The 20,373-nt window shown below is 43.7% G+C and overlaps 1 protein-coding gene across 1 annotated transcript in view; it reads left to right on the top strand.

Annotated features, from left to right (window-relative positions):
- Positions 1–20,373, top strand: part of PHC3 (polyhomeotic homolog 3) — a 110,780-nt gene that overhangs the window by 21,253 nt on the left and 69,154 nt on the right. The window contains exons 4-5 of the mRNA XM_030216780.1: positions 9,446–9,523; positions 15,172–15,330. Coding sequence (XP_030072640.1) covers positions 9,446–9,523; positions 15,172–15,330 — 237 coding nt within the window. The remainder of the gene's footprint in view (positions 1–9,445; positions 9,524–15,171; positions 15,331–20,373) is intronic.

Genomic DNA, 20,373 nt, shown 5'->3' with positions numbered 1-20,373 from the left:
TAGCTGCTTTGTTTCGTAGAAAACGTATGTTATCATGAATGTTAGTGACACACTTACAAGGAAGTCGTAGCAAATAAGGGTTCCAAAGAAAACAACCCTGTGTGTCTTAAATTACCAGAAGCACTGTGAAATTTCTCAAGACAGATCAGGAAATACCCATATTCTGTTTCCAAGAAAAGAAAACACCCCTATGACAAAAACGCTTTAAAGGCACAATTCCAACCATATCTGAGGGGCAAAAACAATTAGATTATAGTGATCCTTGACAACCTCAAAGGAACTTTCAGGATAGTTTTCAAAGGATAGCTTGAATCTTATGGACAAACTAGTAAACAAAGGCCCGTTTCTGAGAAAAATGAAACGGGCACTAGCAAGGGTTTCATGGCTGCATGGCTCGTCGCGGTTTTACCTGGTTCGTGGCGTGCACCGCTGTTGTTTCCGTTGTAGCTCTGTGTGGGTGGCGGTGTTTGTGCCCCGCCCTCGACGTCATCGCGTTTTGATGCGAGGGCGGAGCAGAGCTACAGTGTGGAAATCCGGAGTTTCTGGCCTGAGTAGAACGTTGGAGGTGAGAATCTGCTCCGCCCTCAACGTCATAACGTTTGACGCGAGGGCGGGGCCCAGAGACTGTGATTTTCGTGGCTTCAGAGCTTCGAACATACGAACCTTGGCTTCAGTGACGTCAGCAGCCAATAGAACGTTGAGGGTGAGTTTTATATAGATAGAAGATTGTCTCTCTCATCCTTTTTATGATTCGATATTTTTATTGGTGACACAAAGTCTTGGTAACTGATGGTGCAGATTCAGATGGAATTTCAATATCACTAAAGTACTTTTTTAACATGCTTCGGTGTAGATCTTGGGAAGTCAAGGAAGCACAGATTGCTTCTCCTGCACAGAGAGGGGGGGGGCACACACGGATAGCAAGTTTTATTTCATGCCACTGCTATTTTAGGAACTCACATATTGCCACTCGTATTCAGATACTCACCATTCCTGAAGTTAGCTAGTTAAACCCTCTAAAAATTGTGTTTTTTTCTCTCTCTCTGACTGTAGATAGTCTACAGTTTTGCTGGAGTTGTGTATGGGAGCTCATTTTACTGTTTTATTATGCTTTATAAGAACATACCAAAGCAGTGATATATAAAATCCATTTTCTATATGTCTCAGATCTCTTAGGGCATGGACATTCACTTCCTTTCCTTCTACTTTGCGACATTGCATAGGGCATCTGGTGCAACCACCTCCGGGATTCCTAACACCCTTTCTCAAAAGGTCCTATTAATGCAGGAGCCCAGGCACAAGCAGTCCTCTCCACAGAAGGGGGTGGGGGAAGGGACCCGCCACCTGGATATAACACCCCAAGGGATAAACATTGGGTTTGGAGACCAACACACCTGAAGCCAGTAGGCACAACCTCTTTTTTTCCCTTCAAATTTTTGTGCCCCTTAGGAAACCCAAAAGGAATCCTGAAATAATCAAAACCAATGGGATCTCTCCCTCCCCCCCCCCCCCCCCCCCCCCCCCCGGGCCTACCAGAGCAGCTCAGACTACACAGGCTGCACGTCCACCATCTGCTGGGAGACAGAGAAATACTGACTGGCTAGGAACTGTACGGAGGTGTCATGAGATCAGGAGATGGTAGATAGAGTCAGGGTTTATTTATTGTTAGGTGCGGTGTAAAAATCTTTTCTAATTGGACAGTATTTCACTTTGGGCAGTGGTTCCCCAACCAGTCAGAGTTTCAGGATTTCCACAATGAATATGCACGAGAAACATTTGCATGCAAAGGAGGCAGTGCAAGCAAATCTGTTTCATGAATATTCATCTTGGTTATCCTGGTTTGGGAACCACTGGGATAAGATGATAGAGACAGCAGTGATACATACTCTGGAGTTTTTCGTGAAATAGTTACTCCAACAATTCCAAAGACCTTTATTGCTAACTAACCCCCAAAATATATGTTGTCATGGATTTGTCTCACCCAAGAAAGTTCCAGAAAGGTGGAGTACATAAGTACTGCCACGCTGAGAAAAGACCAAAGGTCCATCGAGCCCAGCACTCCGTCTTCGACAGCGGCCAATCCAGGCCCCAAGAACCTGGCAAAATCCCAAAATTTAATAACGATCAATGGACTTTTCCTTCAGGAATCTGTCCAGACCCCCTTTAAACTCAGCAAGGCCAGCTGCCTTCGCTACCTTCTCCGGCAATGAGTTCCAGAGTCTAACCATGCACTGAGTAAAGAAAAACTTTCTCCAGTTTGTTTTAAACCTACCACATTCTAATTTCATCTTGTGTCCCCTGGTTCTATTATTGTTAGAAAGTGTAAACAAACGCTTCACATCTGTCCGCTCTACCCCACTCATTATTTTGTACACCTCTATCATATCACCTCTCAGCCGCCTTTTCTCCAGGCTAAAGAGTCCTAGCCTTCTTAGCCTCTCCTCATAGGGTAGTCGTCCCATCCCTTTTTTCATTTTCGTTGCCCTTCTCTGCACCTTCTCCAATTCCTTTATATCTTTTTTTGAGATGAGGCGACCAGAACTGAACACAATACTCCAGGTGCGGTCGCACCATGGAGCGATATAACTGCATTATAACATCCTCATGCTTGTTTTCCATCCCTTTTCTAGTAATACTCAACATTCTGTTCGCCTTCTTGGCCGCCGCAGCACATTGAGCGGAAGATTTCAACGTCCTATCCACGATGACTCCCAGATCCCTTTGTTGGTCTGTAACTCCTAAAGCGGAACCTTGCATGACATAGCCGTAATTTGGGTTCCTCCTTCCCACGTGCATCAGTTGCCCTTTCCTGAAACCTCACCTCCTCTTGTGGTTAGCATTTTTCTGTTGTTGTTCTTTCTTGCTGTCCTTGCTGTGCCTTCTTCCTGGTGTTTGTTTCTGTTGCTGACGTCTGTGGCACACCTCTGTATTCAATGAAGGCAGATCTCAGGCTATGCCCTGCATGTTCGTGTCAGTGGTGTGGGCAGGGGCCCACCCACTTTCAATTCAGGCCCACTCACCAGCAGCACACATTATAAGTGTAGCTGACGGGGATCCCCAAGCCCCGCCAGTTGAAGAATTTTCTCTGGAGCCTCCGAGCTGCCTCAACCCTAAAACAGTTGGTGATGCGCTTCCAGCCGCCAAGGGGTTGAGACAGTTTGGGAAGGGGACTCTGAAGAGGACTCCAGCTAGTTTGGTTTTGGGATCCCTGTCAGCTAGGGTTACCATATGTCCAGATTTACCCAGACATGTCCTCTTTTGAGGACATGTCCGGGCGTCCGGACAGGTTTTGCCAGTCTGCTCGTTCGCCCAGATTTCTGGACAAACGGGCGGGGGGGGGGGGGCCTGTCCTAGCCTTCTCTTCCCTTCCTTACAATCTACTGCCCTGGCGGTCTAGTGACCTCTTCGGGGCAGGAAAGAGCCCCCTGTTTTCTGCCCGGAGCGCTGCCCTTGCCCTGCATCCTCCTGTTGCTGTGACGGTCTCGGGATTTAAAGTGGCCGCCAAGAGTTGAAGCGGCCTCGCGAGACTTCAACTCTCGGCGGCCATTTTGAATCCCGAGACCGTCACAGCAACAGGATGCAGGGCAAGGACAGAGCTCTGGGCAGGAAAGAGGGGGCTCTTTCCTGCCCTGAAGAGGTCACTAGACCACCAGGGCAGTAGATAGTAAGTAAGGGGAGGGGGAGGGAGCAGGGGAGGGGAATATGTGACCTGGGGGAGGGGAATATGTGACAGGGGCGGGGCGAGGATGTGAACGGGGCAGGGCAGGGGCGGGACATGTGTCCTCTTTTTGAGAGGACAAAATATGGTAACCCTACTGTCAGCCAAGGTATTCTTTTTTTTTTTTTTGGTGGGGGGGGGGGGGGAGAGTAGCAGGCAGAGGGGAAAGGCATGGGCCATGTTCATCCAGTTCGACCTCAGTCCCACCCAGAAGTTGAGATTTGGCAATGCTACTGATTGATGGGAAGGTGTTTCTGGATGAGTGGACATGACTGTTGCAGAATCTTGTTATTCTGCATGTCAGCTTTCTGCTCCTCCAGCCCCCACCTGCACACGAGGGACTGGCAGCCAGATATTTTTTGCAGACATCTACAATATTTCTGCAGTCTCAAACATTTAAAACCACTGGGTGATGAGTAGGCCTTTGCTTTCATGTTCCCTTGCTTCAGCTGGTTGTACTTTGCAAAGCAAACAAAACAGGCAACGGTCTCAGCTTTGTTCCCGATCAGAATGGATTCTTCAGGATCATAATGGAGTCAGCTCGCAGTGACCTTTTATTATCCACAGGCCTGGGGTAAACTCCATTATTTGGAACTCTTCATCCCTTCTATCTACTCCGTTCCCTAGGGCCCAAAATTTTGGGCATTGAGAACCTTAGCTAGTCCGCCCAGGAATGGTTCATTATGGGTAAAACAATGTACAGCGGCAGAAAGTTTTGAACTGTGATAATTCTTTTGAAAATTACCCTCCTTTCTGGGGAGTACACATTTTTTAAAGAATAGTGACACTTTTTGTCTCATTATACCACACACTGTTTTAATTGTTTCCAACTGTAAGTGTAACCAATTACTTTTTAAAAAATCGCTTTTTTTCACAACCGCCTAATGGAATCTTATATTCATATATGTACTTTTGAGCACTTTGGGACTTCTGTTCTCCAAGACTGAATTTATGGACAGGGCTGACTGATAATGATTTTTTTTCACTTGTCTTTAGTTAATATTATATTTTATTCCTCTGAAATCATTACTTTCATTTCCTTCAGCTTCTGGAATAGTGTAACCAGGTACCTCTCTTGTGCAGCCAAGGATAGAACAATCTCCTCCAGCCACAGGCTCCCGGTACAATGAAGAAATAGATGTCCACCAGTAACTTCAATCTTAAGGACTTTTATTCCATGCAGGTTTCTAGTACACAGTTCCAACAGCAGCATAGCACATACCAGGATTCAATACAGGCTTACAGGCTTCAGTCTGGGCTCTTTATCCAGTGCACAATAAACAGCAATTCAATTCCCAAGACAAACAGTTCTTTCAGTTCATCATCACAGTTCAGTCACCAAGCAGCAGTTTCTACCTTCTATCCTCTTTACCTTCAGGAGAGTTCAATATTTTAGGGACTCCTTCTACCCAAGGGTTTCCCCCTCACCCAAGGAATTTCAGCCTGCTTCAGTACTTTAGGGACCTCCCTGCCCAAGGATTTTCAGCCTGTAACTGCCAGTACTTTAGGGACCTCCTTGCCCAAGGGTTTTCAGCCTGCAACTGCTTCTCTCCTTCAGCTCCTCTCTCCTGAACTGAACTCCACTGCTGGGACTCTTTCCCACCTGCCTAACCAATCCCTGGCTTCAGCTACCACCACCAATCATTCTCCTTCCATTAGTTTCCTCACACCCCAAACCAGCTGAGTTAAGCATTAGACTAATGAGACCAATGATGAGCTCCTGCACACAGGGTTTCCTAACTCTCTTTCCGCCAAGGGGCAGCCACTCCACACAACCTGCCAGCTTACACCCATGTCTTCCCTGATTGCAGCTAGGAGTCCAGTCCGGGTTCTTCATCTCCCCCTCTGGCTCCTTGCCTGCAATGCCTTCTGGGACTTGTATTTCAGACTGAAACTGCCTTAACCCAACTATCCTGGAGGTGACTTTATCACAATAGAAACAATTGACCCAACAGGACCTGACTTGATTTGTAGCCTTTTTCTTTTTTATCCCAATCCTTAAATGTTACGTCTGGAAATTGAAGTAAAATTAATGGAGAAATTAGTGCTGTTGTAACATATCTGTTGTGAAAAAAAATGTTCCTGTTGATATGTGGGGCTTCTTGGCAGTGTGTAGTTTTGATTTACTTCTGTGGTATGATTCGTTCTTGTATTTGAACATTTGGAGCATGTATTGGGCTACTAAAAGGGTTATGTCAGAATTTGCTCCTTATTACAGCAACTAAAACCTTCCAAAGCTCATCTGTTAGTAAGAGGTGGAGCTGGGCATTGAAATCCAGATAGTCATCTAGATTGCAGCCTCTCCCCTAATAATTACAATCAGAGGTTGTAATAATAATAACCCACGACACGGAGTAATAAATTACTCTGGGCACTTGTTTTGAGTTCCCATTAATGCTCCACTTCAAGGTTTCAAATAGGGCAGGTCTCAATTAAATTGCTGGCCAGGAAGATCCTGCACTGATAAAGGTGGACCTAGAAAAGGAATATCTGCCTGCTTTTATTTTATCTGTAAAATAATAGTACCATTAAACTAACTATAGGACTTCAAGAAGCTTGCAAAAGTTAGGCAATCCATAAACAAATAAAAGGATAAAGAATATTTATTACCCTAAAGTCCTGGTGTGGACCCTGGAATAAAATTTCTGTGGTTTGGATTGTTCTTCACATGGGTGTAACTGTGGTGATTTTTTTTTTTCTGTTTTTCATTTTTTTTATTTGATTATTTTGTAAGTTTATCCACTCTTACATTTAAAACAAATAGGAGAACATTTTTCTTCACCCAACGCGTAGAACGTGGTGAAGGCGGTTGGCTTGGCAGAGTTTAAAAAGGGTTTGGACGGTTTCCTGAAAGACAAGTCCATAGACCGCTACTAAATGGACTTTGAAAAATCCACAATTTTGGGAATAACATGTATAGAATGTTTGTACGTTTGGGAAGCTTGCCAGGTGCCCTTGACCTGGATTGGCCGCTGTCGGGGACAGGATGCTGGGCTTGATGGGCCTTTGGTCTTTTCCCAGTATGACATTATTTGTGTACTTATGTACTCTAGTTGACATAATATTTAACCATCTCTCTGACCTCATGTTTAAAATAGTCACCTTATTTTCTAACTTCTCTTATTCTCTTACCTATCTATATGTTCCATCTTTGCTTTACCCTTCACTGTCAACTAAAATGTTCTGTTTCGTATTGTGTTGACATTGTAAGTAGTATACTATGCCATGTTTTGTATTGTTATTTGAATATTTTTACTGCTGTAATTGTCTATTGCTCATGTTTGATTTATTCTTACTGTACACCGCCTTGAATGAATTCCATCAAACAGGTGGAAAATAAACCCTAATAATAATAATAAAGATCGTGAATGTTCAAGCATGCTCCTTTCAATACATTTAAAGCAGGAGCAGTTCTCACGATACTCAACCACCAAACCTCGAGGTTGTTTTACTCAAGTACACTAAAGTTTTCCACTTACCCCCAGATTCTATATAAGGTATGGCAAGTAGTGTACATTGAATTGGGCATGTGTTCAATTTACGCGCACTACTTAATTGAGCAATGAGCCAGTCAGTGATTATAATTAGCACATAATCAATTATCATCACTAACTGGCAATAATTGGAACTTATGTGCTTCTTTTTAGGCATATAAAACTATGGATCCAACTTCTCCTTCTTAGGCAGCCAACTCTGGAATGCCTTCCCCAGACCCATCAGATCTATCAGCGAATATCTACCCTTCTGAAAATCGCTAAAAACCCATCTGTTCAAGCAAGCCTAACCAAATGACCCAAACTAATCCTATGAACCCATCTACCCAACACATATCCAGGAGACAACGACAAGGACCCAGACTACATCTCCCACCAAATTTCCCTATGCTTATCATGTGTCCCATCCCCCTTCCCACCTCTCTACCCCCCCTCCAACCCCCTCCTACCCCTTGTTCATACCTCTCCTACTCCCTTCACCCTGGCCCATCTCTACCTACCTACCTCTTTTATTAGTCTGCTATATTTAACTTATATTTTCTATATCAATACTCTGTAATCCATATTACTATGTAAGCCGCATTGAACCTGCTTTGAGTGGGAAAGCGCGGGGTACAAATGTAATAATAAATAAATAAACAAATATGCTAAAAAGAGGCATGTATAAATTGTAACACATGTAGCTAAAAAGGGGGTGTGGCCATGTGTCGGGGCATTACTCAATTTTACGTGCGTTATAGAATTTGGTGGAATGCGCTTACATTTGGGCATGGATATTTACACCAGTTTTTCAGTGGTGTAAATGACTGCACCTAAACGTATGTACAATTCTGTACAACACGTCTAACTTTAATCGTGTTATATAGACTAGTGCAAAGTGCTTTTTTTGGACTCATCTAGATTTTGGATGCCATTTACAGAATCTGGCCCTTACTGTTCAATAGTTGCAAAAGCTGGCGCAGGAAATGTGGGAAGAGTGTGTAGCACAGTGGCATAGCTATGTGGGGCCACAGGGGCCTGGGCCCCCCAAATGAGCTCTGGGCCTCTGGCTTTGGCTGGCGGGGGTCCCCAATCACCGCCAGCTGAAGCCTTCATCCAGCACTGATCTCCGGCACTGCTGCATTGCCTGCGCTGCTCTCTCTTCCCCTCATGTCTGGCATGCTCCTTTTAGTGAAATTGAGCATGGGGTCCCCAGCCAGCCAAGGTATTTGTGGCGGCGGTGCTTCAGCTGATGAGGATTGAGGACCCTCGCCAGCCAAGATATGTTAACAGCGGCGGCAGTGGGTGGGGAGAGGAGCAGGGTGGCGAGGCGGAGGGGAGGAGGAGGTGGGGGTGGGGCGGCGTACCAAAATGTGCCCCCCCTCCACCTTGGGCTCTGGCCCCCTCCCACCTCGAGGTCTGGCTATGCCCCTGGTCTAGCATCTGCGTTGCATGTATTGCACAGGACAAACATTTACACTCAGCACCGTATCACGTGCAGTGTCAGCATGGCTGCTCCTGTGCAGTCACTGCAGCTAATGTGGTGTGGAGCCATGCACAAATAAATAAGTAAAAAATGACAAATCTTCCGTGGCGGCGTATCCACCTCCCAGTCTGATCCTCCCCCAAAGCCAAGTCTATCTAAATGTTTCCAAGGAAGCCCTTTCTCTTCCCCTGACCCACTACCACCCTTAGGACCAGTGGCGTAGCCACAGGTGGGCCTGGGTGGGCCAGGGCCCACCCACTTAGGGCTCAGGCCCACCCAACAGTAGCACACGTTTGGTGGTAGCTGGTGGGGATCTCAAGCTCAGCCAGCTGAAGACTTCCCCTTGATGGTAACGGAAACAGTACTCTCCACGATACCGGCACCTGCTCATGTTCAGTTTTCTGCACATGTCTGCTGCAGACTGAAAAGGTAGAAATTAGCGTTTTCTCACCTGCTGAGATATTTTTTTGGTGGTGGGGGCGGGAGAGAAGAGAGAGCACTTGGTGCCCACCCACTTCTTGCCTAGGCCCACCCAAAATCTGTAGTCTGGCTACGCCCCTGCTTAGGACTTACCTGGAGGTGATCTCTGATAATCCACTGTGGGCAGGGGAAGGAGTGGCCCCCCCTCTGCTCCTGCCCTGAAGGATTTGTTCACCCTGGTTTCACATTAGAAGTCTTGTTACAGTCGATGTAAATATTAGCAGTGTTTTGTATAGGTCTTTAATATAACATGAAGAAACAATCTGACATGTAGTTCTTGCCTTACAGTCGAGTTTGTCAGGGGGGAGACGGTCAACTTCCCCGACCAGGAGTGTCACTCAGCAGTCCAGCATGTCGCAGACCTCTGTAAGTAAATGCAAACGTTCCACCTGTCTGAGGGTATGTATCAAGCAAGACAGAGCCCCAGAATAGGTCAATGCATCAACTGATATATCATGACTAGTAGGTAGGACCTCATAGACTTACCAACCAGGAACACAAAAAGGTTGGTACGCACATTCCTGAATCTCCACTACCCCAGTTGTAAAGGACTTAAATACAAATCAACATATGCATCCTGCTTTTCCTACATTAGCACGCAACTCTGGAACGCTCTACCAAATGTCATAAAAACCAAGGCACGACCTAACAATCTTCCGAAAATGACTAAAAACCAACCTGTTCAAAAAGGCATACCACAATGAGCCATCCTAAATACCAGACAACGAAACGCTTCCAGAACTAGACAAAATCGAATTCTCTATACCTGACTGCTTAAATTACCCTGTCAATAATTAACGTGAATGCTTCATCAACTAATCTCTCACGCCGGAAATGAACTGATTATCTAACTTACTCTATAATTTACTCTATCATTTATGTACTTAATGAAATTCCACATTGTATTTCTCATTCCCGAAATGGCGATCGCCACTACAGCATACTGTAAGCCACATTGAGCCTGCAAAAAGGTGGGAAAATGGGGGATATAAATGCAACAAATAAATAAATAAATACATATACTTAGCACATTTTAAATTAGGTACACGTTGATTGTTTAGGCTTTCTACAAAGGCAAACTGGTGAGAAAGGAACAGAGACCAACATGAGAGGAGGTTATTAAAACTGGTAAGACAGCATAGGACCCCCCCCCCAAAAAACAAGAGGTGTACTACTACTACTACTATTAAACATTTCTATAGCGCTACTAGACTTACGCAGCGCTGTACAAATTAACATGAAAAGACAGTCCCTGCTCAACAGAGCTTACAATCTAAATTGGACAGACGAACAGACAGCTAGGGGTGGGGAAATTGCAGTGGTAGGGGTGATAAGTGAGGGTGTTGAGTAAGAGAGTCATGGTTAGGAGTCGAAAGCAGTAGCAAAGAGGTGGGCTTTAAGCCTAGACTTGAAGACAGCCAGAGACTGAGCCTGACGTACCGGCTCAGGGAGTCTATTCCAGGCATAGGGAGCAGCGAGATAGAAGGAACGGAGCCGGGAGTTAGCAGCGGGGGAGAAGGGGGACGACAGGAGACATTTACCCAGCGAACGGAGTTCACGGGGAGGAGTGTAGGGAGCGATGAGAGCGGAAAGGTACTGAGGAGCTGCGGTGATTTAACCAGAGCTGACATTGTGATGTCATAATGCCTCAGTCCACCAATGCCTAAGAGCCAACCTCATCAGTGATGTCACAATGGCTTGACTGTCCTATACTTGGCTCATACTACTACTACTACTATTAAACATTTCTGTAGCGCTACTAGACTTACGCAGCGCTGTACAAATGAACATGAAAAGACAGTCCCTGCTCAACAGAGCTTACAATCTAAATTGGACAGACAGCTAGGGGTGGGGAAATTGCAGTGGTAGGGGTGATAAGTGAGGGTGTTGAGTAAGGTGTACACCTTCAAAAAGGCATTTGCAACCTTGCTGTCTCAAAAAGTTAGTAGGGTTGAAATAAACTGCATCCTGACCAAAGGTGGAAATTAACTTTCTAATACGTTTCTCAAAGGTTCCATATCTATCCTCCTGTTGTCAGACGTGAGAGCAGCTGATTTATAAAAATTGAGCTTGGTTCGTAGAAGCAAGGAAGGACTAGATAAATAGCAGCTAAAATTGTAATACTTCTTTATAGTTAGTCAATTTTGTGTTTACTTGTAGTGGTAGATGACCTTTCTGACAGGAACACAGATGTCTAGGGGCAAATGCACCTACTGTTATGTTATGTGAAACTCAATAAACAAATTAAAAAAATAAAATAAAAATTCAGTTTGAACCTCAAAGTTACCATATTCCTGAAAACTGCTCATTAAAGGGAGTGAACTCTGTGGATCAGAAATATGAACCATCCACGCAGACGCCCAAAATCATCCACGCAGACGCCCCACTCTATATGTTAAACCTAGTGGACCTACCACCTAGAAACGCCAAAAGATCGGCCCGCAAATTCCTCAATCTGAACTTCCCCAGCTGTAAAGGAATTAAATACAGTCATACGCTACTACTTTTGCGTATAAAAGCACACAGATCTGGAACGCATTACCCACGGCCTTGAAAAATATGGACAATCTAACCAGCTTTCGCAAATCTTTGAAGACACATCTCTTCAACAAAGCCTTAATAAATCATTCCTCAAACTACTCAGGTGCATCAAAAACACCTCTCACAACACCTACCTTCAGCCTATTATCAACTGTATTTAAGATCATGTAATGACTGCATCATAACAACACTCTGTAAGCCACATTGAGCCTGCAAAAAGGTGGGATAATGTGGGGTACAAATGCAATAAATAAAATAATAAATAAATAAACCAGCAAGTTGTCGGCAAAGGCTGCAGTCCTATCCCCTTTATTTCAAGATTTTTGCTTGTATTTTCTTTATGGGGATGGGCGTTAATGTTAAGACAAAAAAGCAAGGGAGAAAGGGGGCAGCTCTGCAGCATTCCTCTTTCAATGAAAAACGGATCGGACACAATCCCATTAATCCAACTGTCGCGTTAAGGTGCCAGAGGTAAAGTGTGAATTGCTACTTGAAAAAAAAGTTGTATTCACTATTTTACCAATATCCCTTAAATGAATGTCCATGACACCCAGTCAACGCCTTTTCATCAAAACTACTACTACTTATCATTTCTATAGCGCTACTAGACGTACACAGCGCTGTACACTGACCAGAAATAGCTCTCCTCTATATCTCACTGCGTCCAGTGTAGCCAGAATCGCTCTCGGTGAAGTGATGTTTAAGAAGGTTTCTAAATAAGCGACAGCCTGACTTTGTGGTTGCAGTTTCCTGTGAGCTGTTTTAACTCTCTGTTGTTATAGGTTTTGAACTATTTGATTTTCAAGCATCCGGTGCTCTAATCATATTGTTTTATGGTTTAACTAAATTGATATACCGCACTTCCTGAACAATCATAACAGAGCTGTGTACAATAAAATTAATATTAAAATATTAAATTAATCATAAAGAAAAAAAATACCATTAAAATATAGGATCAAAAAACAAAACTTAAGTGGTCTTTTACTAAATATTAGCTCAAGATATCTCCCACAGGACCCATTTTTATTCCTATTTGCCCTGCTGTAAGTAACCTGCGCTAATCTTAGTTTTTAAAATTTTTGAACATCTGATGCTGATTTTAGAATAACCAATTACCCTGGCAGTTTGAATTTACTTCCTGCTAGAATTGATCTGGGGCTATAACTGTTCTGTTCAGCAATTACAGTGATATGAAAAAGTATTTACCCCCCTCCTGATTTCCCCTGTTGTTACATGTATGTCACACAGAATGGCTTCTGATCTTTAAACAAAATGTAATATTATACTAAGGGAACCTACATAGGTACGTAAGTATTGCCATACCGGGACAGACTGAAGGTCCATCAAGCCTAGCATCCTGTTTCCAACAGTGGCCAATCCAGGTTACAAGTACCTGGCACGATCCCAAAAACAGTACAATGAGCTATCAGAAAAAAAAAATAGACATGCAAGACAATAAATACACAAGATGAATGCAAAGCCAATAAACACAACAGTCTAGCAGAAAACCCCCCATCATCAATATTATTATCACCCCAGTTCAACCCCCAACTCCCTACCCCACTTATAGCCAACCACTGAACTCTCCCCAACCCGACCATTTATCCTCAAGAAAATAAATTCAGAGAGAGCTGAATCATCTCCAAATGCCAGTGTGAAGTGGGGGGGGGGGGGGGGGGGGTGGCCAGAAACCATCACAAGAGAACACATTTCTTCCCCAGATGCGTAACACGCTTAAGAAAACCTTTAAAACCTCTAGGAAGAGGGTAAGCCACCACAAAAACATCAAAAAGCCTGAGTGAGGTGAGTCTCCAACAGGGCCAATAATCTGAGAACAATGGCCCAATGGCCATAGGCGCCCGGTATAAGAGGCTTGGAGAGGCTAAGCCTCCCCCCTGCTGCAGCAGAATGGATCAGCTGTGGAGTCCAGCTGCTCTGAGGGGATTAAATTGTTGATTTACCTCCATCCTCACAGCAGGAGCTGCAGTGAAAGCTTTGAGCAACTACTTTATTCTTTGACATATGATACATATCTAATATCTAAATTTAATAAAAGGTATTAATTGTGACTTTTATTTTTATTTATTTATTTATTCTGTGTGTTATCAGACAATTATGGATTTAAGCTCCACCCTTGGCCCCACCCCTAACCCCGCCCCCTTTAGCCTCCCCAAACAGTTGGGCCACCGACCGCCTATGCCAATGGCACATTCTCCAAAGAGCATTTCAAACAAATGTCATTAGAATGCAACTTGGCTTTGTAGGCCCAATGTAGAGAAATATGTAGACGCATAAGCATTTTGTATTGTAATTCAGTTACTCAGTTTTATAAAAGCCCCTTTCCATGTGTAAAATAGGCTTTAGAGCAGAAAAAACCTTTGTAAAATTACCCCAGTAAGTATTTTCTCTTTGCTCAGGGTTTTTTCATCTTTTGGAATGCACCAAATAATGAGAATTGAATTAATGTTAAAACTTTGATCTCGCTGTTAATAAAAACATTCACAAGTATGCAGATTTTTCTAGACTCTTTTCCATTTGAGTTCAGGGTATTATTACAGCATTGTTAAGATTTCCTGACAGTTACAATCCAAATGTGTACCTGAGGTCGAGGTCACAAGGAATAGCATTGGGAGAAATAGAATTTGAACCCTGTGTCCTCTGGTTTTCTGTCCCATGCTCTGATCACCATACAGTTCCTTCATCTTCTAATGTCTCATGCTTAGACAGGCCTCTCCACACAGAAACATCTTAAAAGTGCTGGATAGCCAATGGACATGACAGGGGCGTAACCAGACACCTAATTTTGGGTGGGCCTGGGCCCAAGATGGGTGGGCAAAAGAACCCCATCCCGTCCCACAAGTGATTTGGTCTCTCCCTCTCTTGCTTGCATGTCATATGGTCTCTCAAACATCCCCCCTCTCCCACATACCTTTTAAATAGCAGATTTTCACCAGTGAGCATCAACTAATACACACTGTCCATGTTGGCCCCACAGCCTTCCCTCTGATGCAAATTCCTGTTTCCGCTTAGGCGGGAATACATCAGAGGGAAGGCTGTGGGGCTGGTGCAAGCAGTATGTATCAGTCGCTGCTCGCTGCAGGCGAAGATCTGCTATTTACAAGGTATAGAAGATGGACCTTTGGTCTTTCCCAGTATGGCAATACTTATGTACTTATGACTACTACTACTACTACTATTTAACATTTCTAAAGCGCTACTAGGGTTACGCAGCGCTGTACAATTTAACATGGAAGGACAGTTGTTAGGGATTTTCGGCTGGTGAGGCTTGGGGATCCCCGCCAGCCACATCATAGGTATGGTGCTACTGGGTGGGTCTGAGTCCAAAGTGGGTGGGCCTGGGCCCATCCTGGCCCACCCTTGGCTACGCCACTGGGACATGAGGATTACCTGGTCTGTGCCTTTTTAGTAATTGGGTGATTTGGATGACCAAGTGTTGTTCTCTCCTTTTGTAGATTAATTTATCCACTTCTCCTACACCTGCACAGTTAATGAGCCGATCCCAGGCCTCCAGCACCACCAGTAGCAGTATTACCCAACAGACTATGTTACTGGGGAGTACATCCCCAACACTGACTGCGAGCCAAGCTCAAATGTACCTTCGAGCTCAAATGGTAAGATCATCAGTTTTCAGCCTTCCAAGATTTTATTTTCTTACAAATGGTGGACTGGTGTGGTAACCGTGTGAAGGTGTGAATGCAAATGGTGAATGTGTATTTTGTTTTCTAGGTAGGGTGATATAGTTCCAGCTTTCTTTTTCAAACAGATACTATTTGGTGCCAGAATAGTTATAAAACAGTAAAGTGACCATTAAACTTTTAATGATAGGAAAAATCGTTCTGTGCACAGAGGCTCAGTGTGCCTGAGTGTTAACAGCTTGCAACTCAAATGGTAGCTCACTTCATTTAAAACAGGACTGGCACATTTGCCTGATGTAGTGGATTCCGGTAGAAACCTAGCCGTGTACCTTTATTGGAATAGATTGTTGTAATTGGCTTTTAACTTATGCATGTCAGACCCAAGAATAAAGCAGCTACAAATTTAGCTAAGACTACGATGCAACCTTGCCTCTAGAGCAGGGGTTCTCAACCCAGTCCTAGGGACAACCCTAGCCAATCAGATTTTCAGCATATCCACAGTGAATATGCATGAAATAGATTTGCATACCATGGAGGTAGGGCATGCATTCTATCTCATGAATATTCATTGTGGGTATCCTGAAAACTTGACTGGCTAAGTGTGTCTAAGGACGGGGTTGAGAATTCCTGCTCTAGAGACCTGAGTTAATAATTCCCCATTGCGACAAAACAGTGGGTTTTTAAGCCTGTAAAACTGTATTATTTCTTTGAAGTGTATTTCTCTAATTTGACCAGCAGGTGCTGCGTGTTTATGTTTAAAGCTGTTACAGAGAACTGACTGTTCCTTCTTTAGTTAACATAGATAGGAGGTAACCTGCAGTGATGTAGCCAGCTCTAATTGGCCCAGGAGCTCAAATTCATCTAGGAAATACTGGATTTTTCTCCAGTCTGAGCTTGAAAGTAGAGAGAGAAGGACCTCTTTATTGAGACCCTGTGAACAGTTATATTTGATAACCTGTGAGCAGTCCTGATCTCCCCAGGTACTACTTAGAAAGTAAACAAATGTTTAGTTAGTTTAATAATTGATCCATATTCAATTGTTACTGTTTGCTGATTGCACCTTTTATGTTCATTGTTCTAATTTTTCATTTTTCTTGTCTGGAGTGACTAAGAATCCAGGTGGTTTGTGTGTTAGGTCTGTGGGGAACTAGGTCTAGGAACTGTGGGTCCACTGGGAGTGTGGCCCCAGTACCCTAGGAATCACTGGGGATAATTTGAGAGCGGGAGACTCGCCCAGAGGCAGTTGTGACTCAGTCAGTGGGAGGAGGGGGCAAGTGTAGAGTACAAGCAGCAGGTGCAGGTGGACCTGAGCTGTCCTGGGGATAGACCCTCTAAGTGGCCATGGGGTAGCTTCAGGCAGGTGGTTAGTCGTTTCGTGACACGCATGTGTACTCTATTAGAATTCCCTTTACAGCTGCAATTCCACCTCTTTGGTTCAGAAATTTAATTTAGGTGTGAGTAGGAGGGAAGACTCAGGGATTTGGAAACAATTCTCCTGCTCCTCTTTATATATCAGAGGAGGCTGGAGCTGAGAAGTGGCAGTAGGGCCTGGAACTAACTACTCAGCATTTTATCTGAGCCTATTTCACCACTAAAAATGGATCTCAGACTTTAATTTTGTAGATCTAGTTTACAATGTGGTCCAGTTTCCATTTTCTCCTTATTGGTGCAAGATGACATAAAAAAAGGAATTCAAATCTGTGCTTAGTTTTCATTGTTGCTTTAATGGATTTCTAATAATGTGAAATTAAAAAAAAAACTGGACTGGGAAAAAAAACTTTTATATTGAAAGACATTTTTGCAGGTAGGAGGAGGCATTTTTTTCATAACCCACTTACTTGGTCGGTGGCTCACTTTCAGAGGGACGTAGGGTGCTTTTTGCTAAAGATTAGCTGGAAGTAGACACACAGAGTGCTTGTGTATACCTTGCATCTGCTGTTTTGGTCAGGTGGCCTATTGGGTGTAAAATCACGTGGAGGTAATTTTATAAAGAATTTGTCACACAAGTATCTATTTCAGAAGGCATTTTCATAATCTTGATTTATAAACTGAGCAAAGGCAGGGGCTGGTTCTCGATTATTATTTGTAATACGATTTGGGGTCTGTTTTGTGCTATTAGTTTTGATATGCTTGTGTGTTTTAATTAGATGGTAGATATTTGTTACTTTGATTATGTATGTTAAAGTTGTAATCCGCTAGGAGCTGTGGACTACATGGAATATAAATATTTGAAATAAATAAATGCCAGTAAGCGCTTGTGAAAGAAAGTATGTGCAGCGTAATTACACATGGATGCAACTTTAGGCATGTTAAGGAGGGGGGCTTGGGGGCAAAATCCTGATTTTAATTGCGTATTTTATTAAAAAATCCACACATAGGTGTGTACTTTATGTTTGAACATTTAAGCTTAGACAGTTTTAGTCTACTTGGAGGCATATTTTCAAAGTACTTAGCCTTCCAAAGTTCCGTAGGTTTCTATGGAACTTTGGAAGGCTAAGTGCTTTGCAAATATGCCTCGGTGTTTCTGCAGGGTTTGTGCTAGTATTTTATAAGGACACATAGGGGTCATTTTACTAAGGCGTGGTAAAAGGTGAGTGGGTCTCCCACGCACTGCGGCCACTTTAGCACACCAGGAAAATGACCTCGTGGGTTTTTTTTTTGCAATGGCCACTTGCTAATTTCCCCATTAGTCCAGGGGTGTAGCCAGGCAGGAAGTGGGAGGGGGAGCCAGAGCCCCAGGTGCCTGCCTCCCCCCGCCGCAACTGCAACCTCCCCGCCGCCGCCGCCCACCCACCCCCGCCGCCGCATCAGGTACCTTGTTTGCTGGCGGGGTCCCCAATCTCCGTCAGCCGAAGAGTCTTCTTCAGCGCCAGTCCTGCACGGGGGTACATGCACGGTGCAGGACGTAAGGCGTCAGAAACAGATGATCACACAATGAAGGCGCCGGAGTTGACCGGCGCTGAAGAAGACTCTTCGGCTGGCGGGGATTGGGGACCCCCGCCAGCACACAAGGTACCTGATGATGCGGCGGTGACGTGGGGGGTGGTCAAATGTTAAGTGGGCCAGGGCGTAATCTGTGGTGGCCCATGCCCCCGTGGCCCCACGTAGCTAGGCCCCTGGTGATCAACAGGACTCTTCCAAAAATCCATTTTCCGCTTCAGCGTTTTTACTCAGCGTCCTTGGATGACTTCGCTTTTTCAGAGTTTCTTCTTTGTTGCTGATGTGACTTTTAATTGTTTACTGGTATCGTTAGTCTTTTTAAAGACTCAATCTTGTTCATTTTTCATTTGCATATTTTCACTGTCTTCCCTTTAATCAACACTATATACAGACTCCTGATGCAGGCACTTTGCTGAAACACAGTGCCTTGTCGAGCCCAATTTTGTTGATTAAAGACCCTATTTCTTTATTACATCTCCTTGGATTTTTGGAAGAGTCCTGTTGATTAAGCTACTTCTTTGCTTCTGCATTGTCCTATCTGTAGCAGATCTCGTTTCTCTACCCTGGTGGTTGTTCTGCGTTACTGTTTTATGTAACATTTTTTTGTTTGTTTAAATTTTGTTTGTCATGTTTTGCTGTTGGATTTTAAAAATATTTATGTTTATGGTTTTTATTGTTACCTGCCAAGGAGGGTTGAGCAGGCTGTAAATGGGGAGTGGAGGAGTGGCCTAGTGGTTAGGGTGGTGGACTTTGGTCCTGCTGAGGAACTGAGTTCAATTCCCACTTCAGGCACAGGCAGGTCCTTGTGACTCTGGGCAAGTCACTTAACCCTCCATTGCCCCAGGTACAAATAAGTACCTGTATACAATATGTAAGCCGCATTGAGCCTGCCATGAAAGCGCGGGGTACAAATGCAACAAAAATAAAATAAATAAAAACAAATATTGGTTGTGGTTGGTATGCAAACAAAGAAGAAAAATGTGTCTGTAATATTGGATCAGAATGACGTATTTATGGACATTATCCCCCCGATTTTGTAAAGGTCACCAGAAATTGCGCACATAAATTTTAGGCATGATCCCAATTTGTATGTACAATTTAATTGAACAACGAGCCAATTAGTGCTAATTGGCTTTATAACAAGCAATTAGCACTAATTAGATTTAATTAGGATCTGTGTGCATAAAGTTAGGTGCAAGATCTGCACTTAAAATTTACATATGTTCCAAAAAGGGGGGTGTGGAAACAGGAGGGCCATGGGTGGTTCGTGTCAGAACGGGGGCATGTCTTTGAGGTACCGCACAATTACAGAATAATGATGCTCTTTACGTAAATTTAAGCGTGGGAATCTGCACCACATTTTCGTTGGTGCAAATGATCGTGCCTAAATTTACATATGACTTTCTGCTTTAGAATGTATTCTATAAAATGTGCCAAACTTTAGGCGTGGCTTATAGAATACAGCTTAAGCGGGGGGGGGGGGGGGGGGGGGGGGGGGGGGGCGGTTTCGGCACCCATTTTTTTAGATACCATTTATAGGATTTACCCCTATGTGGATTTTTCCTCTCTGAATTATATTTTGACTTGTAATAAAAGCAACGAGCATGTAGATAGTACTCATTTTAAATACCCATGAAGGAAAATAATATAGCAAGAGGCCATCAGGACATTTTATTTCTAGGACCAAGAAAGATCCTCTAATCCTTACCAAAGTAGTTTTGCTCATATAATTCCAGCGTGGAGATCAACGTTTTTAAAACTACAAAAGAGACACTCTTGTTAACATAAGAGTATCATGCCTAGCATCTAAAATATATACAAATATATATGTAGAAACCACTCATTTATGATATTCAAGTGTTATTCCTTTTTAAGAATTCTCTATTTTATTTTTATTTTTTTTTTGTTACATTTGTACCCCGCGCTTTCCCACTCATGGCAGGCTCAATGCAGCTTACATGGGGCAATGGAGGGTTAAGTGACTTGCCCAGAGTCACAAGGAGCTACCTGTGCTGGGAATCGAACTCAGTTCCTCAGGACCAAAGTCCACCACCCTAACCACTAGGCCACTCCTCCACT

Source organism: Microcaecilia unicolor, chromosome 10, assembly GCF_901765095.1.
Source record: "Microcaecilia unicolor chromosome 10, aMicUni1.1, whole genome shotgun sequence".
In the NCBI taxonomy this organism is placed as follows: Eukaryota; Metazoa; Chordata; class Amphibia; order Gymnophiona; family Siphonopidae; genus Microcaecilia; species Microcaecilia unicolor.
Note: the sequence above shows the minus strand (reverse complement) of the source record. Positions and strands in the feature narration are given on the sequence as shown.